This window comes from Schistocerca gregaria, chromosome 6 (genome assembly GCF_023897955.1).
Source record: "Schistocerca gregaria isolate iqSchGreg1 chromosome 6, iqSchGreg1.2, whole genome shotgun sequence".
In the NCBI taxonomy this organism is placed as follows: Eukaryota; Metazoa; Arthropoda; class Insecta; order Orthoptera; family Acrididae; genus Schistocerca; species Schistocerca gregaria.
In genome coordinates, this window is record NC_064925.1 from 339759910 (window position 1) to 339783233 (window position 23324).

The 23324-nt window shown below is 36.5% G+C and overlaps 2 protein-coding genes across 2 annotated transcripts in view; both read right to left on the bottom strand.

Annotated features, from left to right (window-relative positions):
• The window catches only part of LOC126278599 (gastrula zinc finger protein XlCGF57.1-like), a 486383-nt gene that overhangs the window by 293754 nt on the left and 169305 nt on the right, over positions 1-23324 (bottom strand). The window lies entirely within an intron of this gene.
• Positions 1-23324, bottom strand: part of LOC126278598 (zinc finger protein 726-like) — a 232057-nt gene that overhangs the window by 39461 nt on the left and 169272 nt on the right. Inside the window, exons 11-12 of the mRNA XM_049978820.1 lie at positions 8730-8909; positions 8565-8641 (exon numbers count right to left, since the gene is read on the bottom strand). Coding sequence (XP_049834777.1) covers positions 8565-8641; positions 8730-8909 — 257 coding nt within the window. The remainder of the gene's footprint in view (positions 1-8564; positions 8642-8729; positions 8910-23324) is intronic.

Consider the following 23324-nt stretch of genomic DNA (forward strand, 5'->3'; position numbering starts at 1 on the left):
GCAGGGGTAAAATACAGGGAGCGAAAGGCTATTTATAATTTGTACAGAAACCAGATGGCAGTTATAGGAGTCGAGGGACATGAAAGGGAAGCAGTTGTTGGGAAGGGAGTAAGACAGGGTTGCAGCCTCTCCCCGATGTTATTCAATCTGTATATTGAGCAAGCAGTAAGGGAAACAAAAGAAAAATTCGGAGTAGGTATTAAAATCCATGGAGAAGAAATAAAAACTTTGAGGTTCGCCGATGACATTGTAATTCTTTCAGAGACAGCAAAGGACTTGGAAGAGCAGTTGAACGGAATGGACAGTGTCTTGAAAGGAGGATATAAGATGAACATCAACAAAAGCAAAACGAGTATAATGGAATGTAGTCAAATTTAATCGGGTGACAGTGAGGGAATTAGATTAGGAAATGAGACACTTAAAGTAGTAAAGGAGTTTTGCTATTTGGGGAGCAAAATAACTGATGATGGTTGAAGTAGAGAGGATATAAAATGTAGACTGGCAATGGCAAGGAAAGCGTTTCTGAAGAAGAGAAATTTGTTAACATCGAGTATAGATTTAAGTGTCAGGAAGTCTTTTCTGAAAGTATTTGTATGGAGTGTAGCTATGTATGGAAGTGAAACATGGATGATAAATAGTTTGGAGAAGAAGAGAATAGAAGCTTCCGAAATGTGGTGCTACAGAAGAATGCTGAAGATTAGATGGGTACATCATATAAGAGGAGGTATTGAATAGGATTGGCACAACTTGACCAGAAGAAGGGATCGGTTGGCAGGACATGTTCTGAGGCATCAAGGTATCACCAATTTAGTATTGGGGGGCAGTGTGGAGGGTAAAAATTGTCGAGGGACACCAAGAGATGAATACACTAAGCAGATTCAGAAGGGTGTAGGTTGCAGTAGGCACTGGGAGATGAAGAAGCTTGCACAGGATAGAGTAGCATGGAGAACTGCATCAAACCAGTCTCAGGACTGAAGACAACAACAACACCACAACCCCCCAATAATACACAGTTATATATGGCCAGTGCACTATTGTTCTAAATTCCTACAAGCCTCATTAATAATTATCAGGCGTATCATCCACATACTGCTACAATAGTTTACTGTTGAACTTCTACAAGCAGTAAAAACATAACTGCATAATTCAGAGTTCTTTGGAAGAATAAGGTACATATGGAAGAGACACTGTCATTGCTTTAACACACGGTCTATTGGTGTAACACTTCTTTCACTGTTAATTTGATGCATTGTTATCTTTCTAACCAACACAGGTTTCTCGTCTGAAACTCGGCCATTGACTGACTGTCTCGTGACCAAAAATCGAGCCCTTATATATCATCACAATAATAGGTGCTGAAACTACACATTGTTCGAAGTTACAATTAAAACTTAACTCATTAAATTAATTGAATATATATATAAAAAAATTCCTTTTAGGCCACACCTGCAAGGTTTAGGCCAAATTATTTGTTTAAATCGCGAAATTAATGTATATAGTTATGCAAACAATACTTTTGACAAAAAAAGTTAATTACTTTGGAATTAATTAAGGGCTGGTTTTGCTAACATGTTTTTGAATAGAGTCAAATACATACTTTAAAAATACTAGCATTTCATCTTCAAATTGTTCATAATTAGTACAGAATTTATATTTGTTTATACGTCAACAACAGAATTTAATTTATGAAACAATTACTGATTTCACCCTATAATGAAAGATACTAACTAGGAATAGTCAAAATGAATTAGAAAATCAATTCTATATATAAAACTAAGCACAAAATTAGATCTGGTATCATGTTCTTTAAAACTGAGAGCCATATTTTCCCTTTTATGAAAATACAGATTATACTCGAGTGTGTTAATGGTAATTAGTTCAAATTGAAAAAATGAATTTAAGGAGGCAGATGGCAATACAAGAGGGGAAGTAAAATTTATCCCAGTTTTGCTTCGTTACAAACTATGCACTTAGTGTTATGTTTGTATTTAAGTGTCCTTCCAGCAAACGATGCAGAATTACATAGTGGGTAAAACAGGAAACACAATAGTCATGTGTTTGGTACCAAAGCATAAGAGCCACACCAAAATAGATAACTATGTGTATAAAAATATGTGTGCATGTGAAGTTGTGAATGTGTGTGTAAATAAGCTACAGTGTGCCAGATGAATCAGACCAGGTATTACAAGCACGTGTAACCGAGTTATTACAGTACATTTGCACATGAAGACAAGTTATCTCAATGTTGTTTTACACTGTTTCACTGGCATAATTCTCATAAAGCATGGCAGAATACGCAAGAGTGATATCACGTAGCAAAAGGAAGTGTAAGTCACTGACACTGAATTACATAGTTTGCTGCTGCTGATGACACTTTTATAACACAATAGTGTACTGTCAGAATGTATCAGTACATAGTAAACATGAAGTAAGTGGATTGATAAGAGTAGATAGTCATGAAATGATGTATTCAATAGTTTTCTAATGATGAACAAGGGCTTGCAGTAGCAGAGTAAAACTGAATGCTTCTTCATGTCCATAGCATTTTCTGTAGACCAGTAGATACATCCTAATAAACTTGTCAGAGGCATAGCTAAATGTAGTTTCTTTCAGGAGTGCTAGTTCTGCAAGGTTCGCATGAGAGCTTCTGTAAAGTTTGGAAGGTAGGAGATAAGATACTAGCAGAAGTGAAGCTGTGAGGACCAGGCGTGAGTCATGCTTTGGTAGCTCAGATGGTAGAGCACTTGCCCGCGAAAGGCAAAGGTCTCGAGTTCGAGTCTTGGTTGGGCACAGAGTTTTAATCTACCAGGAAGTTTCATATCAGTGCACACTCCACTGCAGAGTGAAAATCTCATTCTGGTAGTTATATAGGTTTATCATGATTTCATGTTATGAAGCTCTCTTTCCTCAGCATATGTAATGATGGATACTTGTGTCAGGTGTGATGTAAGAACACAAAATTTGTGCACATCATATGATAATGTTGTATGCAAATATTATGTTAATACTGGAAAATGAGATTGAAAAATATGACAACCTGTGCAATGTTATGGTGAGACTATGAATACATATTGTTCACAAATGAACATTTAAAAGGGCAATGTCAGAGAGCAATATGGGATAAAAAACTAGATAATGCAAAAATGGAAAAATGTTACACGAGACAAAATCACAAGAAATGTACGTAAACTGTCTTCTATGTATAATTTCTGTGCCGTGTTATGTAAATTTTTGTACAATATTTATGTAAAGAAATGTAATGTCATATGAAAATGTATGTGTACAGAGTAAGAAATATGCAAACCCGACGTGCCAGTATATTTTAAAATTTAAGTAATTAGGTTATTGTAATAATGATGAAATGTAAAAAGTATGTAAATGGTGAATTGTAAAGCTGAATATGTTTTCCAGGACTGCATACATGAACTAATAACTGTAAATGAGCTACAAACATTTTCTCAAGGTTTGAAAGCAAGAATTCCATATGTTCCCATGAAAAATGTGTGCCAGTGCTAGACAGTGATGTACAGTTATATTCTAGGTGGACTCTGGTATCGAAAACACATTTTATCACAGAGGGGGTATGGAAACAAATACAGGCATTGTAGACTTACATTGAACCTATTCATGTGTCTTTGGGATGCTGATTGTGTGATCCTGGTTCAACAACTGAAATGTGTGGATTACAACACGGCCATAAATGACGATCCTACTTGCTACAGCATTGATGGTTTCACTATGCACAGTACACAACATTGCAACAATGGGATGAACACTTTTATTGACTCTGGGTAAATAAGTGAAATTGTAGCACACTCATGGACAGTTCAACTTAATGACAGAGTTAACAAAATCAAGTGCGTATGCAGCATATGTCAGATAAGCTGTGTATGACAGACAATGTCGCAATAACAGTGGTTGGATTCCAACAATCAAACTACAGACTCTGAATTCAAATGCAGCTGTTGATAAAACCCTTAAAATTTTTTTGTAGTAGCAGTAGTAAAGTGTACATTCAACAAAAATGGATATATATGTTATGTGATGTCATGTTCCAGGAGTAAATGAGGTAAACTTGGCCACGAATAGAGGTCTCAGTACCCTGACAGGCCAAGAGTTTAAAGTACAAAAAAGATGAAAAGGTGCATATAGTGTAAATGCATCGCAACTGCATACGGATGTCCAGTTATATGGGTACACCAGTATACAGTGGGCATGGGAGGGGAGGAGGGGGGGGGAGGGGGGAGTTGTGTAGGTTCTTTAAATGGAGTATGCAAATAAAAAAAAAATTGTAATGATTCTTATTCACGCTATCCCTGTGCAGCAAAAATATTGTAGGGAGGCATGATTATACCTGAGTAAGCTGACAGAAAATTTAAAAGTATACCACCAGTTTTTTTTTTCCTCAATTGTTTTTTCCGCCCATGTTGGTTCTTTCAGCTGGTGCAATGAAGACATATGTACTTGTACTGATTAAAAGTTAGAATATGCAGAAGTGACAAGTTTTCATTATCTTACTGAGCTACACCCTCATCCCCTCATCCCCACATCCCGGTGCTATGAGGACTTGCATTTTTGAATGGACATTTTCGGAGAAGAAGATAACATAAAATGAGAATACCCAATGCAGACACTCTGGCATTATTGTACATCATTGAGGAGATGAGATAAATATAAAACCATACACCAATACTCAAAGGAATAAATCTTCAATCAGTGTTCCAGGATTGCCACAACAATTCTTAAACCGCAAACATCCATATCTGTGTCTGGACTTACAACTTGTGTGGTTGCTAAATATGCATCAGCATAGCTACATCAGCTCTGAACAATTAACATCATCTCTCTCCTTAACTACTACAGCCTCTTGTACAGACTGGATTACGTCCAAAATAGAGATATTTGAATTTGAAAGTTGATGCAGTGTTTTAACACTGGATATTTACATTTGCTTTGTGATAATAGTATAGTATTCACCAAATGAAACAGTAGTCAAAATTGTTATTTCTATACCCGCTTTTTACTGGATGATGCTCATTCTGCACAATTAAAAAACTCAACTTCCTTTTACCGCCTACAGACCTTATTCACAATGTGTTTGAAACTGTCAACAAATACCATAGCATCAGCAACCAGCATCCAAATAAGTAAGCTAATCTACCTCAGTTACATTGTTCATGAAGTTTAAATATGTTTCCTACAGTTCTACAGCTCTGATTCCACAGTATTCCTACCATCTACATTCTTCACCTGCAGACTAAAGCACTTACAATATGTCTAAGTTTCCCAAACAGCATCACACACAGTATGTGAATGCAGAAGTCACTACAAGATATGAAGTAGCTCCTTCTATATCTACAACTACATCTACATCTATACTTCACAAGCCACTGTCCAGAGCATGGCAGAAGCTACAACTGCTTAAATGCCTTTATAGGTGTAGTTAATTACTTTAATCTTGTCTTCATGATCTCTATGGGAGCATTATGTAGAGGACTATAATGTATTCTCAGTTTCTTACATAATAATTATTTCTGAAACAAAGTACATAAGCTCTGATGGATCTATTGTTGTCTTTCTTCAAGTGTCTGTCACAGATGTCTTAGCACTTCAGTTATATCCTCCCTTGGGTCAAGCAGAGGCAACGGCCTTGCTGCAGTGGATACACTAATTCCCATCAGATCACTGAAGTCAGGCGTGGCCGGCACTTGTATGGGTGACCATACGGGCCGCCATGCGTTGTAACCATTTTTCGAGGTGCACTCAGCCTCGTGATGCCAATTGAGGAGCTACTCGACCGAATATTAGCGGCTCCGGTCACAGAAAACTTAGCGACCGGGAGAGGGGTGTGCTGACCACACGCCCCTCCTATCTCCATCATCAGCTGAGGATGACACGGCAGTCAGATGGTCCTGATGGGCCACTTGTGGCCTAAAGACTGAGTGCTTTTGTGTCAAGTAACATGAGTGTTATGCTAATAATCTCCTCTGCAGACTGACTGAATTCTTCCAGTATCCTACCAATGAACAACAGCCTGGCACCCAATTTACCTATGACCGAGGTTATGCGATCATTTCATATCATATCTCAACAAATTGTTAATCCCAGGTATTTGTATTTCCATGATATGAAATCAGCTCATAGCTACTGTGAATGCTGACACCATAGCTCTTGATACAATTAACTAACAAGAAACATTTATTTTTTACCAGTATTATGCTGTGGATTCACTTTACCAAGTGATGTAATAAGTTCAGATTTTATTTGTACAGCTGAGTATTTTCTCTTATAATTTTATGTTTGCGGAGAGCCTGCACAGTTGTGTAGCCATTTGTTTTATATTAAAAGTTTTCTCATTACATTTGATGGGCAAACTCAGAAATTTCCAGGTTTTCACAAATCACTTTGATGGTCCTAAGCATTACATAAGGACTAATCCACCAGTTTGAGAGATAAGCAAGTGGTATGAAGCAGTTTGTATAGCAGCCACTGCTCTTCCACATGACAGCAGTCTCTCAATGAATTCAGCTAATTTCTTTTGCTTTCATCAACTGTATAAAAGTTAATATTTCTGGAACTCAGGATCATATGGGAGGCCTTACATGAATTGTTGTACAAGCTCATAACAGTACTTGACAATGTATGCAAAATAATGCAACTGGATTTTTTTGTAGACTGACATTATCAGTGTATTACTGGTGACAAATTACACCAGACGCCTTAGGCAGAAGGATTCATTTACCTGAATTTGTCATCAACTGATTTTGTTATTCTGTCCTGTTAACATAAATCTGAAATAAAATATCTTCAGAAACATCTAACATATTGTAAAGAACATAAAAAAGACAGAAACAATGTGCATTATTAATAGCAATCATGTTCACTTCATTACTCTAATTAACAACAGAATGTACTAAATGTAAACTATTTTCCACAGCAAATAAATCTGGGTCTTTCTTTGTGTGTTAATAGCTGTTACACGAGGCCTTTGTGTGTCATGTCTTTTTCTCAATTTCATCATTTCGTCTGTATGTACAAGATGTGTTTTTATAAGTAAGGTCCGTTTTGTTGTAGACACTAGTAGTTCATGCGCATACTGCAACGAGTGCGTGCGCCGTGTACTGGAATGCCTCGGGAAAAACTGTGCTCAGTTTCAGCTCTGTAGCTTACATGTACGGTTCTATTCTGTGCTTTCAAAATGTTTAAGACTATCAACTCGCCTGCCCCGTGTGAGGTTCCATCAGTGATATGGTTTTCATCAGCAAGGAACCTGTCTACTGCAAAAATTTATCGACAGATTTGCGAAGTGTACAGTGATACTGTTATGAGTGAAAGCAAAGTGCGTAAGTGGGTACAAGAACTCAAAGATGGCCATGACAAAGTCCATGATGAGGACTGCTCCAGCTGCCCTTCTTTGATTACAGACGATTTGGTGGCTTTAGTTGAAAGGATTCGTGAGAACAGGTGCTTCACAATAACAGGTCTCTCAAATGAATTTCCAGATGTGTTGAGATCAGTGCTTTACAAAATTATTTCTGAACACCTAAAGTTTAGGAAACCATGATCCTGTTGGGTCCTGAAACTCCTAACAGGAGACCACAAAAACCAAAGATTTGAGTGTGTGATGAAGTTCTTGACACATTGTCACAAAGAAGGTGACAGCTTCTTGAGTCAGATTGTAACTGGAGACGAGACATGGGTTTCGCATATCACGCTCAAATCGAAGCAACAGAGCATGGAATGGAGACACACACACTCGCCTGTAAAGGCGAAGGCCAAACAGACTGTGTCTCAGTGCATAATCATGGCGTCGGTGTTTAAGGATAGGCATGCAGAAGTGTACTGCCAAACCCTGAGAAAGCTACGCAGAGTAATTCAAAACAAAAGACGTGGCATGTGGACAAATGGAATTGTCCTTCTCCATGACAATGCAAGACCTCACACTGCAGGTCAGACCCGCAATTTATTGGACAGTTTTGGCTGGGAAGTTTTAGACCATCCACTCTACAGTCCTGATCTTGCACTGAGAGATCACCACCTGTTCCTCCACTTCAAACAACACCTCAGTGGCAACCGTTACAATGATGACGATGACATGAAAACGGCGATGAACTCTTGGTTATCGGAGCAGGTGGCAAGTTTTTATGAAGACACTATTTTAACATTAGTTGAGGGGTACGATACATTTTTGAACAAACTTGGCAACTATGTCAAAAAATAGAGTGAAGTATGTACTTTCTGAAAATAAATTTACTTTTTTAAATAACCTTTGATTGTGTACTTATGTTCAAATGGATCTTACTTCAAAAATACGCCTTGTATATCATGAAATTTACTACGAATGTTGTCATATTTACATATTACTTTTTTATTAAAGATGCAAGAAAGGTTAATGATCATATACTTACAAATTTTTGTTTCAAATAGCATGACTTACTTCATATAATCATAAGCAAGTAGTTTGGAAACTGGTTTACGTCTAACACACATTAAGGACAGTATTCAGAATGTATCAGTGAATTTCCTTACATAACAACATTAAGAAAACTGATCAAATGTGATACCTTTGTATGTGTCAAAAGATGTATCTTCAATGAGGATTTCATGGCAAAGCTCTTCTGGCAAATTGGGCATTTGTGTGCTAGAAACATGAAAAGAAAGAATCACAGTTTTGGAAAGAAGATTACAAGAAAGCCTACTACAATATAATACATAACGGTTTCACATACCTTTTATGCCTGAGTGTAGAATAGTGTGACGAGCCAGATCTTCCTTTCGGACAAATGTTTTTGAACATTGCTCACATTCATATGGTTTTGCACCTTCATGAATATATTTCACATGCATAAGAAGACGAGATCTGCGATTGAATGCCTTGCCGCAATGGGAACATGTGAACCCATTTTCGCCTACACAATCATAATCAGGAGTGAAAGACAATATTTACATATATGTTTAGTGTGAAAATGAACTATACTAAAAATAAGTTGTGAAATTAAAAGAAATGTTTGAATCTATTTAATGTGCATATAATTTTTTTAGTCTCCCCCACACATCATACAAACATGAAAGCCAACATCAAATATGGTTATTCAGCTTTTGGTTGCAATATGCAAGACATCATTGGTGGAGAAATCATCCTAAAACACTGACAGTTGAGTTTCAAGACATTGCTTGATTTGCAAACTGAATGTACAGTGTTACTGTACATTTATTCTGGTCAGTTTATGAATTTGCTGCATGACAACTAAAGTATGGGAAAAGGCACAATGTTAATATATCATTTCTGGAATCCTTTATCTGTCTTCCAGCAAAATAATGGGAACAAAACAGATATTGAGATATTTGTCTACTACATGAAAACATTGACAAAATCAAAGTTGAACATGACAAAATATTTCTATTTAAGAATTTGCACGAAAAAAAATCTGCAAGGACAATCTAATGTGTAAAATGAGAACTTTTATGCTTGCATTTCAGAGAACACACAAGATAATGAGAATAAAGTAGTAAGCACAAAAGTCAACAACAGCAGCAATCAGCACACGGATACAGTACACAATTATATCTTTTGACAGCAGCAGTAGGCAATGACAACTTAATCACTCTATCAGGAATCAATAAGAATGCCTAGGATGAATAATCTTCGGTTTTCGTATGAAGCGATACATGTCAGGTACCAGAGACAGTCAAAGGTCATGACAAAATAAAATCAACAGAATGTCTCAAGTAAATGCATGTGTTTGTCACTGAATAATTACTGTAACTGGGAAACATATATGATATTGATGGTTCAGAGCAATACTATTATAACTAGCCTTTCTTAAAAGTTATTGCATGATGAATTGAAAGGTCTAGTATTTCCCAGAAATCAACTGGAAACTTAAACTTGCGAATGCTCCTTAAAATATCTTGTTGTTCCATTGTTATTAAGTACTTTGTACCAAAAAACTTCGGTGAAGTTACCGTTCTAACATATCTTTCTAAAGAATTCAAAAGGTTGGTATGAATGTAGCAGACCAATTATACTTCCATAATTTCACTTGCCTGTCCTTTTATTTACAGTTGTTTTGGCTGTTTTATCAGCGTTGTCTGTTGACTGCCCGTGGACAACATTATCTACCCCATCTGAATTCTCACTTATGAGAGCCCGCACTAATTGGCAGTCATGTGGAATAATAATAATAATAATTCCTCATGACAGTATAACTCCATTGATTTACTATAATAAGATTGCAATATTACTAAAAGTATAGAGTAGTCCAATAAATTAAGCTTACGCACACATTTTCCTTCGTACATGAAACCAATGGTTCACAGCCGGCTGCGGTGGTCTCGCGGTTCTAGGCGCGCAGTCCGGAACCGTGCGACTGCTACGGTCGCAGGTTCGAATCCTGCCTCGCGCATGGATGTGTGTGATGTCCTTAGGTTAGTTAGGTTTAAGTAGTTCTAAGTTCTAGGGGACTAATGACGACAGCAGTTGAGTCCCATAGTGCTCAGAGCCATTTGAACCATTTGAACCAATGGTTCACCACCATCACTTGCAGAATTATGTGATGGTTGATATTCTGATGAATCACTGACACTGGAATTTCTTCTACAGAAGAATCACCACTTTTCTCATCATCAATATCTAAACAATAACAATCGTAATCATAATATTTTAGACCAATCTGTGCCAATAGTGCTTAATGTGCAGCTGTATTATTACCTTCTTGATTATTTTTTGTTTCCCACACTTTTTGGCAAGCATGTGGAATTTCTATATAATAATAATTTCTCATGACAGAATAACTCCATTGATTTACTATGACATTTTTGCAGTACTGCTGAATGTATTAGTGCAGCCCAATAAATTAAGCTTAAACTCATTTTCCTTTGTACCTGAAACCAGTGATTTACTATCATCACTCTCAGAATGATGTGATGATTGATAATCTGATGAATTGTCTGACACTGGAATTTCCTCTACAGAAGAATCACCACTTGTTCCATCATCAATATCATAATAATAATAATAATAATAATAATAATAATAATAATAATAATAATATTTTAGACCAATCTGTGCAATAGTGTTTAGCCTAGAACCACATTACAATATTACCTTTTTGATTGTTGTTTGTTTCCTGTTTGGATGAAAGACTACTCCTACGGAGCATACCTTCATGTTTTGCGTTTTCTGATGAAGGGTCTGGTTGTGGAAAGCTTTCTAAAGCCATTTGTAACATTAATCTGGAATGTCTCATTTTATGCTCTCAACCAAAAGACAGAATGTAAGCTAGGTTAGGCTATACAGTCAATTAGGATAACTTTGTACCACTTTTTACCATTTTTGAAAATACTGGACATAAAATAAATTACACTTCACAACAGACTTTCTGACATTTTACATCTATAGTTACTGAGTGCTTTGAAAAGTGAAAATGTGTGCTAACTACACCACATTAGAGTAAAATTTCATTTTTAATGCTGGTACAAAGTTACACCATTGTTCAGGATAACTTTAGACCAGTCTCAAAAAACAAAGAATTTTTCCTATTTCTAATGCTCTGAGTAAAATTAGATTGTGCTAGAAGGTAATCAGGTGTTAATAAGAGGTAAGCACAAACAGTGTTAATTCAATACTACAGGTTTACTTTGAAATATCAAGTTACTCGTATCGACCTGGTATTGTTCAAATTAAATCACTGTCACCATAAACAATGTTCATAGCCATTGCAATTAAAGGATAATCATAAGCCTAAGAGCTTGTAGGACACTGGAAATACAAGTGAAATATTAACTAGAAATCACGGAGGTAGTAAAACTGTTACTTTAAGTAAAAAATAATGCAAGTAGGTGAAGCAGCAGCCATCTGAAACAAATTTGATAAGTAGTAAAAAGATACAATGACTGGTAAAAGTTACCCTGATTGACTGTATACAACACAACACATTGTACTGTAATCTGATTCATTGATTGTTACTACAATACCTCTAATATGATCATTCAAATACAGTAATCATGCTTATGGCACTTATGACTGGTTGATACTACACAATAAACACAGCACAAAATGGATAAATATCTTCAAAAACAATCTGCTGCTTCAATTTACTCCTTTTCCTGTGCATTATAATGACAAAAGGGTTCAGTGATACCAAAGTAATTGTGCCATGATATAAAAACTTGGTTTTTTGTTCAGTGAAGCAAAATCATAAAAGGCAGTTATGTTAAAAGGCAACCAAGCTGCTGAAGATAAGAATACAAAATGATTGTAAAGGCAGTTGTGATGGTATTACACTGAGAATATATGAAGTTTATACTTAATATGTCTGGACACCTTCTTTGTACGATGGATCAGTAAGCGGGGCTGTTATGATTTTATTTCACAGACAAAACATTAGCTTGGACAACACAGTGGCACTGTAACTTCATTTTCTCCTAAAGTATAGTTATTATAGTACTGCTCTGAATCATCAGTATATCAGGTATAAAATATATCCATTACCAAAAAATATCAGTTTCTAATCCACACTCTACAACATTGCCAACAGTACCTTCACTTTGATAGCTGCCATCCTTTCCACATCAAACGCTCCCTTCTCTACAGCCTAGGTATTTATGGCAAATGTATCTGTTCCAGTGACGAATCCCTCAACAATTACACCAATAACCTGAACAGTGCTTTCCTCTCCCGCAACTATCCTGCAGACCTTGTCCACAAACAGATCTCCCGAGCAATACATTCCTCCCCGTCCAACAACAATGTTCCTACCCTCAGATCACACAGAAGCATCCCCCTTGTCACCCAATATTATCCTGGCCTCGAATACATCAATAAATTACTCCGCCAGGGATATGACTTTCTCAAGTCAACCCCTGAGATGAGATCATCCCTTGACAAAATTCTCCCCAAACCACCCAGAGTTGCCTTTCGTCGCCCCCCTAACCTCCGTAACATCCTTGTTAAACCCTACAATATTCCCAGACTACCTTCTCCACCCAGCGGTTCCTACCCCTGTAACCGACCCCGCTGCAAAACCTGCCCCATGCATCCCCCCACAACCACCTACTCCAGCCCCGCTACTGGTAAAACATACACAATTCAAGGCAGGGCAACGTGTGAAACTACACATGTCATTTATCAGCTGACATGCCTGCACTGCACAGCCTTTTACATTGGTATGACAACAACTAAACTGGCTGAGCGCATTAACAGACACAGACGAACTGTCCGCCTGGGAGATGTCCAATACCCAGTAGCGGAGCATGCCCTCCAGCATAATTCTAGGGACCTAGGAACCTGCTACACCGTATGTGCCATTTGGCTTCTCCCACCCAACACCAGTCCCTCTGAACTGCGGAGATGGGAACTTGCACTCCAACACATCCTTTCATCCCGCCATCCCCCTATTTTTGTGTATCTATCGGCTGTACTGAGCTGAGGTAAGTACTGGCCAGCCCCTCTATCTCTTTGTTAGTATTTGTTTCACATCTTTATATGAGATTTTCCATTAATTATTTCCTTCAAAAGAGAACATACATATTAATTCATTAAAGGACATTTTGAAATTATTCCTCTCAACTGTTTTTAAAAAGTATTCAGTTTGTTATATATTGCATGATTGGCCAGTTTCTGTCTTATATAGCATTTTCAAATGCAATAGGTGTCAATGTCTTGTACAAATACCCTGTTACTAAACAGTGGATATAGCCAAAAACAAAGTGAGCAGATAACATGCAAGGATCAGAACTAAAACCACAAAGGTTCCTGCCTGAAGTAATAGTCATATTCATTAAAAATTTTGCATTACAGGACACTATAAGTACTAGCCTTTGTTGTTGGACACCTTTTTGAAACAATTATTGTGGTATGTCCTTACATCACAACAATGTTAGAAGGAACCATTAAAAAAGTGTAAAGATGGGGGGTAAAATAACTTTTTGCCAAAATATTAAAAAAAAAAACCACAAAATTTACAATTTAATTGATAAATATACTGTTGTAAGGGAACAGGTCAATGAATTAATCAAAATTTAAATAATAATTGAGCTGCTACTGACTACAAAAGTTTTAAAAGAAAAAAATGAACAGAAGCAACGACTCATCTGCAGATAATGGATAATTGATGCATTTCCATTTTAGAACCACCCTGTGACAAAGCAAGCTGGGATAATTTTAAGTCCCCTCTTGTTTTGCCATCTGCCTCCTTAAATTAGTTTTTTTTTTCACTTTTAACTAATTACCATTAGCATATGTGAGCACCATCTGCATTTTCATATAAGAGAAACGTTGGCTCTCAGTTTTCAAGAATATAACACCAGATCTAATTTTGTACTTAGCTTTATGTATTAATTGATGTCTAATTTATTTTGTCTATTCCTAGTTAGTATCTTTCATTATAGGATGAAATCAGTAATTGTTTCATAAATTAAATTCTATTGTTTACTTGTAAACAAATACAAATTCAGTACTAATTATAAACATTTAGAAGACGAAATACTAGTAATCTTAAAGTATCTTTTGAGCTCTATACGAAAACATGTTAGCAAAGCTAGCCCTTAATTAATTCCCAGGTAATTAACAGTTTTGTCAAAAGTACTGTTTACGTAACAATATCAGTTAATTTCACCATTTAAACAAATAATTCGCCGTAACTCTTGTAGTAGAAGAAACTGTTAAAATGGTGGAATTTTTTTATGTATTCAGTTAATTTAATGAGTTAAGTTTTAATTGTAATTTCTGTAAATTAAATATCGAACAATGTGTAGTTTGTGTGCCAACTATTGCGATGATATATATGGGCCCAATTTTTGGTCACGAGACAGTCAGTCCACGGCCGAGTTTCAGACAAGAAAACTGTGTTGGTTAGGACGACGACAATGCTTCAATTTAGCTGTGGAATAAGTGTTAAACAATTATGCATCTAATTATTCTTCAAGAACTGTGAACTTTGCAGTTAGGTTTTACTGCTCGTAGATGTTCAGAAGGAAACTATTGTAGCAGTATGTGGAGGTTTGCCTGCAAACTATTAATGAGGCTTATCGAAAGTTACACAATACTGCACTAGCCATATCACTGTGTATTATTGGGGGGTTGTGAACAGCAAAAGTAAAACACCGTGGAATGTAACTGTGCATCTGTCAGCTACATTACTTACCGTAGTCAGTGTGCAAATTACAAACCCCATTTTTCAGCCACTGTAGCAACGCAGTATGTCTACACCGAGGACAACAAACGAAGAAATAAAGCAGGTGGAAGTGCTACATGTGGTGCCCTGCCGGGTGAGGATTATTGTAGGTAGCCACAATAAAACAAGGTTTCGCAAACTTTGAAAACTGAAACCAAAAGTGGTTTACAGTGAAGAGGTGACAGCCAATCAACGCTGGAGTTACATAACAAAGAAGTGTGACAAATATGTATGACAGCAGCCAATCAGCACGTGGGTGGACACACCTGACTGGAGGTAAACAAGACACCTTGCCGAGAGAATTACAACTTGCCACAGACGTGCACACAAAGGACCGAGACGACAACCACAACAACAACCACAGCAGAGCAGCAGCTGATGAGTGATTAAAAAACAAGGTAATTAATTGCAAAAGCTGTTTTATATTAAGTGATAAATAATGAGTGGCCTTAACGAACAAGACAGTGTGACTGAGGACAAAGCTATAGAGGTTAAGTTGTTAAATGAATAGAAGGACCTAAGTGACTGGTTCTGTAGCTGATTATAAATCAGACATGAATGTAACTTTGCAGGATGTGGACGAAAGTCCTATTGCAAGGAGCAAAATGGACAAAAACAGTACCGAAGTGGGTGGCATCATTAAGGTTAAGAAGGAGGAATCTAGTAATGACAGTCAGCAAGGGCCAAAGTTTATGACATATGGAGAAGTGGAAGTGATGTTGAGGTATATTATGAATAATACAAATATGAAAGAAGACATTAATAATTTGATAGAAGACTTAGCAGGGTGGCAAATAGTATAAAGAAAGAAGTACGTAATACTAATGAGAATATAACATCAAGTAGTTAAGGTGTAGGAGAGAGAGAGAAACTTTGTGACGACGATAGTAGGAAGGTGGAGGTTTTCGAGAGACAATGTTCTGAAAATAAGAGTTAAACTTGAGAACGGGATTGATTACATAAGAAATGATTCAGAAACTGAGGTAGAAAACAAGGTGCAGTAGTGGTAGAGGAAAAACTGGAATAAGTAAATAAAACTGTAGATTCAAAATTGACTGAAATAGAGAAAACAGAGGAAGAGGTACTAAATATAAATCATAGTGCAAGTGAAAGTGTGTCTGATTCTGACTGTAAGTGTAATGATGATAGCCATGACAAATCTAGGAGTGATGAGAATGGGGTATTTGAATCTGTAATTGATAATGAGGGCAATGTGTTTAGTAAAGAAAAAATTAAGGAGGATTTGTTGTATGACGATCACATGATAAGTAAAAAGGAAATGTATCAACCTGTAATAACAGAAGATGTACAATATATACATGTTAAGTGTTTACTGGACAGTGGTAGTGACTTGAATGGTATTTAACAGGCATTTTCTGAATCTATTAAGAACACAGGGGGCATGGTAGTGATGCAAGTTTCTAGAATAAAAATTGTTGGTGCTACTGGTAAGCTACTACAGAGTGTGAAACAAGAGATACTATTAATTGTGGAATTGGCAGGACGGTTGTTGAAATGCAATTTCTTGATGATTCAAAATCTCAGCATTTATGTAATGTTTGGAACTAATTTCTTGTGCAATTAGCTGGTAGGGGGTTCAACATTCTGTGTTGGATTCATAATGTGGTGACAATGCTTCTCCCAGCTGTCTGTCTCATTTTTCATGTTTCATGAGGCAGTCAAACTCTTCTTCTATCCTATCTGCAGTTTATAAGTGTATCACAAACATTTTATCTTCTACTTTCAAGTGATTTTGTGCAATAGCATACTTTAGTATAGAAACATGTTAGAAAAATTCTTCAGTGTTATCTAAATATCTATTTATATTATATTAAAAACAAAGATTCCAAGACTTACCAAGCGGGAAAGTGCCGGCAGACAGGCACATGAACAAAACACACAAACACACACACAGAATTACTAGCTTTTGCAACCGATGGTTGCTTCTTCAGGAAGGAGAGGGAAAGACGAAAGGATGTGGGTTTTAAGGGAGAGGGTAAGGAGTCATTCCAATCCCGGGAGCGGAAAGACTTCCCTTAGGGGAAAAAAAGGACAGGTGTGTGTATGTGTGTGCGCGAGTGTACACCTGTCCTTTTTTTCCCCTAAGGGAAGTCTTTCCGCTCCCGGGATTGGAATGACTCCTTACCCTCTCCCTTAAAACCCACATCCTTTCGTCTTTCCCTCTCCTTCCTGAAGAAGCAACCATCGGTTGCGAAAGCTAGTAATTCTGTGTGTGTGTTTGTGTGTTTTGTTCATGTGCCTGTCTGCCGGCGCTTTCCCGCTTGGTAAGTCTTGGAATCTTTGTTTTTAATATATTTTTCCCATGTGGAAGTTTCTTTCTATTTTATTTATATCTATTTATTTTATGTCATATTAGTTATGAATAATCAAGCGGGAAAGCGCCGGCAGACAGGCACACCAACAAAACACACAAACACACACACAGAACCACCAGCCCTCGCAACCGATGGCCGCCTCCCCAGGAAGGAGAGGGAAAGACGAAAGGATGCGGGTTTCAAGGGAGAGGGTAAGGAGTCATTCCAATCCCGGGAACGGAAAGACTTCCCTTAGGGGAAAAAAAGGACAGGTGTACACTCGCACACACATACACACACATATCCATCCGCACATACACAGACACAGCTTGGACAACACAGTGGCACTGTAACTTCATTTTCTCCTAAAGTATAGTTATTATAGTACTGCTCTGAATCATCAGTATATCAGGTATAAAATATATCCATTACCAAAAAATATCAGTTTCTAATCCACACTCTACAACATTGCCAACAGTACCTTCACTTTGATAGCTGCCATCCTTTCCACATCAAACGCTCCCTTCTCTACAGCCTAGGTATTGGTGTCTGTGTATGTGCGGATGGATATGTGTGTGTATGTGTGTGCGAGTGTACACCTGTCCTTTTTTTCCCCTAAGGGAAGTCTTTCCGCTCCCGGGATTGGAATGACTCCTTACCCTCTCCCTTGAAACCCGCATCCTTTCGTCTTTCCCTCTCCTTCCTGGGGAGGCGGCCATCGGTTGCGAGGGCTGGTGGTTCTGTGTGTGTGTTTGTGTGTTTTGTTGGTGTGCCTGTCTGCCGGCGCTTTCCCGCTTGGTGGGTCTTGGAATCTTTGTTTTTGGTATATTTTTCCCATGTGGAGGTTTCTTTCTATTTTATTTACATCATCATTAGTTATGAATAATGATTCACAAGAGGATGGAAGAAAAGAAATGATATCATGGTTAAAGATTTTCTGTCAAACAAAGAGGTAAGTTAAACTGAAAATGAAAGGTGTCAGCATGTGTGGAGGATAATATGTGAAGTAATGAGCTCATTGGTGCAGCAGCAGAGACAGTGTGCAGTATAAACTATCTTAAATATGAGATCTTAATATTAATTTTGGTATAAAAGAAGTTTTTGTGTTCAATGCGATCAGTGTATGTGAGATAACTATTTATCTGTGTCAAGGTACAGCCTTTTCTAACATTAAGGAATTCTAACTTTAAACATAGTTGCCTGGAGTAATGCATGTGGAATGAGTAAACAAGGTTTGTACGTATATCGCCTTTCAGGCTAGACTATAGTGAAACAATGGTTTGTCTAAGTGTTGATTTAGTCTGATCTGTAATGAGAGTTAAGTTTGTCTTAGCATAAGGATCTGTTACTGTTGGGTGTTTTTCAGTATAAACAATTTTGCAATAGATAAGCAGAGCAGGTGTTTATTTATTAGACAATGCAAAAATAAAGAAATAATAAAATAATAAATAATGTTAGTGTATTAATGGTTAGGGAGACTGTCTCTACTGTAGGGATATTTTTTGAGAATGCACTCCACTAGCTAACAAGGTAAGAAATGTTGAGTGTAATAATGGAGCAGACAGACAAGATTAATGAAAAAGGTAACTGTATACAAACAAATGTTGTGTAACTTTACTGATGATCTAATTGTGAACTAGGCAACATTGAGTACTGTTTATATTGTGCATTTCATGACACTGCAGCTGGGAATGAGAGCTTAACATAAAGAGGAATCTTTTTGTGAGGTACAAATAATATAATGCTGCATCATTGGACCTATTTGTTATCTGAAAACTGGTTTTTGTGTTCTAAGGAATTATGAGCTTGAAGAGGTAACACTGGGATGAAGAACAATAATTTTGCTGATTAACTGCTAACTGTGGTGCTAGACTGATGTGAATATTTGGACAGGTCCACCATTTGGTAACATTTTGTGATTTTTGTGAGGATTTAATTTTCTCGTTGATTGAGAGTATTGCTCAGAGTTGAGTGGAGAATTAGGGCGAAGATTTATTTACAACTTCCGTCCCCAGTAAGTTTGATTTGAATAGTAACTAAGTTTTTTAATGGTGACACTATTCTTTTTCATAGTGTAATGATAAGAAAATCTAAGCTACTGCACATCTTGAGTTTTTACTAGAGGTAATGTACATCTTGAGTTTTTACTGGAGGTGATGCACATATTGAGTTTTTGATATTTTGCAAATGGGAAAGAAACCCAAATCTTTCAAGTTTAACCAGTTTCAGACAGTTATGATTTAAGAGTAATGTTATGTAGTGTAACGTGCACTTGATTTTGAATCTTTACTAGTCCACACCTTTCATACTACAGTCAATTTTTTGATAATTATAGTAATATCATGAGAACTATGTAATGTATGTATATTCATGAAGTAATGACTATCATTTGTCATTACTGTTAAACAATATTTTCTTAGACTTATGGTAGAAGCATACTTGTACTAAAGTAGTGAGTGTATTTTGTCTCATTTTTTCATGAGGGGAACCACCTCCAAGGGAAGTGACATCAGTGCATTTCCTTGTTAACTGCCACTTGGACCTGTTGAAGGCATGGACAGCTTGGTGAGAAAGTGTGTAAAGGCTCATTAAAAATGTGAAAGTGATTGTGAGAAGTACTAAACATTGACAAATGAAATTTTCTGTCTATTACAACCCATGACGATTTATTTTGTTTAGCAAGACAGAACTTGTACAAAGTGATATGTATTTTAAAATGTAATCTTTGCTTAGCAAAAAAAGGACATCACTTATGATGAAGATGCATAATTTTTGTTAAAAGTATAACTTGTGGGTATTTTGTGATATTGTACAACAATACACTGTATGTAATTATTTTGTACGGTGATTTTTGTAAGACCAGTTCTATTTGCAATATCTATCTGGTCAATCCAATGAGGGGGTGATGTGATGAAACAAGCTGGGATCATTTTAATTCCCCTATTTTTTTTCCCTATGCCTCTTTAAATTAGTTTTTTCAATTTGAACTAATTACCATTAACATATGCGAGTATAATATGTATTTTCATAAAAGAGAAAAGTTGGCTCTGTTTTAAAGAATATAACACCAGATCTAATTTTGTGCTTAGTTTTATATACGTAATTGATTTTCTAATTTATTTTGACTATTCCTAGTTAGTATCTTTTATTATAGGGTGAAATCAGTAATTGTTTCATAAAATAAATGCTGTTGTTGACGTATAAACAAATATAAATTCTGTACTGATTATAAACAGTTGTAATATGAAATACTAGTAATCTTAAGAGTATCTATTTGACTCTATTCAAAATCATGTTAGCAAAACAAGCCCTTAATTAATTCCAAAGTAATTAACAGTTTTGTCAAAAGTATTGTTTGCATAATTATATATGTTAATTTCATGATTTAAACAAATAATTCGGTCTAAACTTTTTAGTAGAAGAAACTGTTAAAAGGAAAGAATTTTTTTTACGTATTCAGTTAATTTAATGAGTTAAGGTTTAATTGAAATTTCTGTAAATTTAACTTCAAACAAAGTGTAGTTTCAGCACCTATTATTGTGATGATAGGTGCTGATTTTTGGTCACGAGACAGTCAGTCAACGTTTGAGTTTCAGGCGAGGAACCTGTGTTGGTTAGAACAAAAACAATGCTTCAATTTAACTGTCGAATAAGTGTTGAGCAATTAGGCTGTGTGAAAAAACAATGACAGTGTCTGCTCCATACGTACCTAATCATTCTTCAAGAACTGTGAACTTTGTGGTTAGGTTTTACTGCTCAAAGGTGTTCAGCAGGAAACTATTGTAGCAGTATGTGGAGGTTTGTCAGCAAACTATTAATGGGGCTTATTGAAAGTTACACAATAGCGCACTGGCCATATCACTGTGTTTTATTGGGGGGTTGTGAATAGCAAAAGTAAAACTCTGTGGAATGTAACTGTGCATCTGTCGGCTACATTATTTACCGTTGTCAGACTCCAAATTATAAATCCCATTTTTCAGCAAATGTAACAACGTAGTACGTCAACACCAAGGACAACAAACAAATGAATAAAGCAGATGGAACTGCTACAACCCCCTCCCCCATTCATAATCTTCTGTTCCTTTCTAGTCAGATTTTCTGAGTTTTGAATAAGTCTCTCTCTGAGACACCCATCATTCATCTGCAGGTGAGTTTGTTCCCTTGTCTCTTTTTTGTTTTTTGTTGACATTCAGAAATTTTATTAATTTAACAGAAACTGACTGATGAAATAGAATGGTACAAATCTGTATAGATAATTAAAAGGAGAAACATCAGTTTCTTAGGGTAGCTATACTGTTTTATGTGTTGTTAGATTGTTTGAAGACAAACAAAATAAGATTTATTTCCAAATTTAATCAAATAGAACTCTGTAAAATCTGCTGAAATTTTTTAGAAAAAGGCTCCAAGAAATCATTCTTCATCATATACACATACATTTATATATGGACCTTGCAAGGAACTGGAGCACATGGAAGGTTACAAATAGGTGGTGTAATTAGTATGTGCAGGCATTCAAAAGTGTTGCTTGAACATAATCCTTTTTCGGAATTCTTGGTCCTGGTGTTGTTTGCTGTTTTGAGTGAAATTAATATTACAAATAATAAAATACTTAACTTTATTAATTAGAGAAGGATAGATTGCTCATCACTGTAAAGAGTAGCAATCTATCCTTTTCCCAATATTGTTGATATTCCAACCTGGAGATCCAATGCTTTAACTTTAGTATTTGCATGCTTTACTTACACAAATAAAAAAAAGTAATAATTAAGCTTATCCAATACAGACATTTAAAAACCTTAAACTGTTTATTCAATATAAATACAGAAATCTTGTTTATTCCATAAACCTGTTTTTGAACCTTTTCAGGGTCATCTTCAGATGGTGCCCTGGAGTTTACATGACAGTTTCTTTGTGTAATGCTAGGTGCTGGTTCTGTGACAAGAAGATGGAATGTGCTTTAATGTACCACCATGAGTATTATCTTTATGGTGATTTGGATCCAAAAGCTTACTGCAACAATATGAGTGGCTTTGTTTTTAGTATCCACCTATCAGCTACCATTGTCGTTGACGGTTGGTAACACACTCACTCACTTTTCACAGGATGTGTATATAAATACTGATATTTACAAAACTTAGCTAGTATCCAGCATGTGACAATAAAGGCATGAAACTTGACCTTCTCGAAGAAATTGAAATCTTTACAGCATGTGACTACCTATTCACTGACCAGACTGAACTAAGAAACAACCCCTTCTATCTCACAGTAAACACTGCATCTTTTGAACGTAATTCTGCTTGTCCAAAACAAAGGTATCGTTGCCCTTGTTTGTAAGTGAAATAACTGTCTATTCAGCCTACCACAGGTTTGGTGTTGACCCAACAAAAAGTGTGGATAGAAAGACTAATAACCTCCCGAAGAAAAGTTCCTTGTCGCACAAGACTATCAAGAGTCTTAATTCTTACTGTGCTGTTCCCCCTAAGTTATATGGCATTCCTTAGGTCCACAAGGAAGGTGTTCCTCTTTGTCCAATTGTAGCATTGGTGCTCTGACATATCATGTAGCAAAATGCCATGCTATTCTGTTGAGCCCTTTGGTGGGTAAGTGTGAGCGTCACATTAAGAACACGGCTGATATCTTACATTGATTAGAGGGAATGTGTTTAAATGACTATTATTCCAGTAAGTTTTGATGTGGTCTCTCTCTTCACTCATGTTCCTCTCTCTGATTCGTTAGAGTTGATTAAGGTTAGGTCTGATGTTGAATTAACAAACCTATTTCAACAGGTATTGACTTCTACTTATTTTTTCTTCAATCACCAGTACTACAAGCA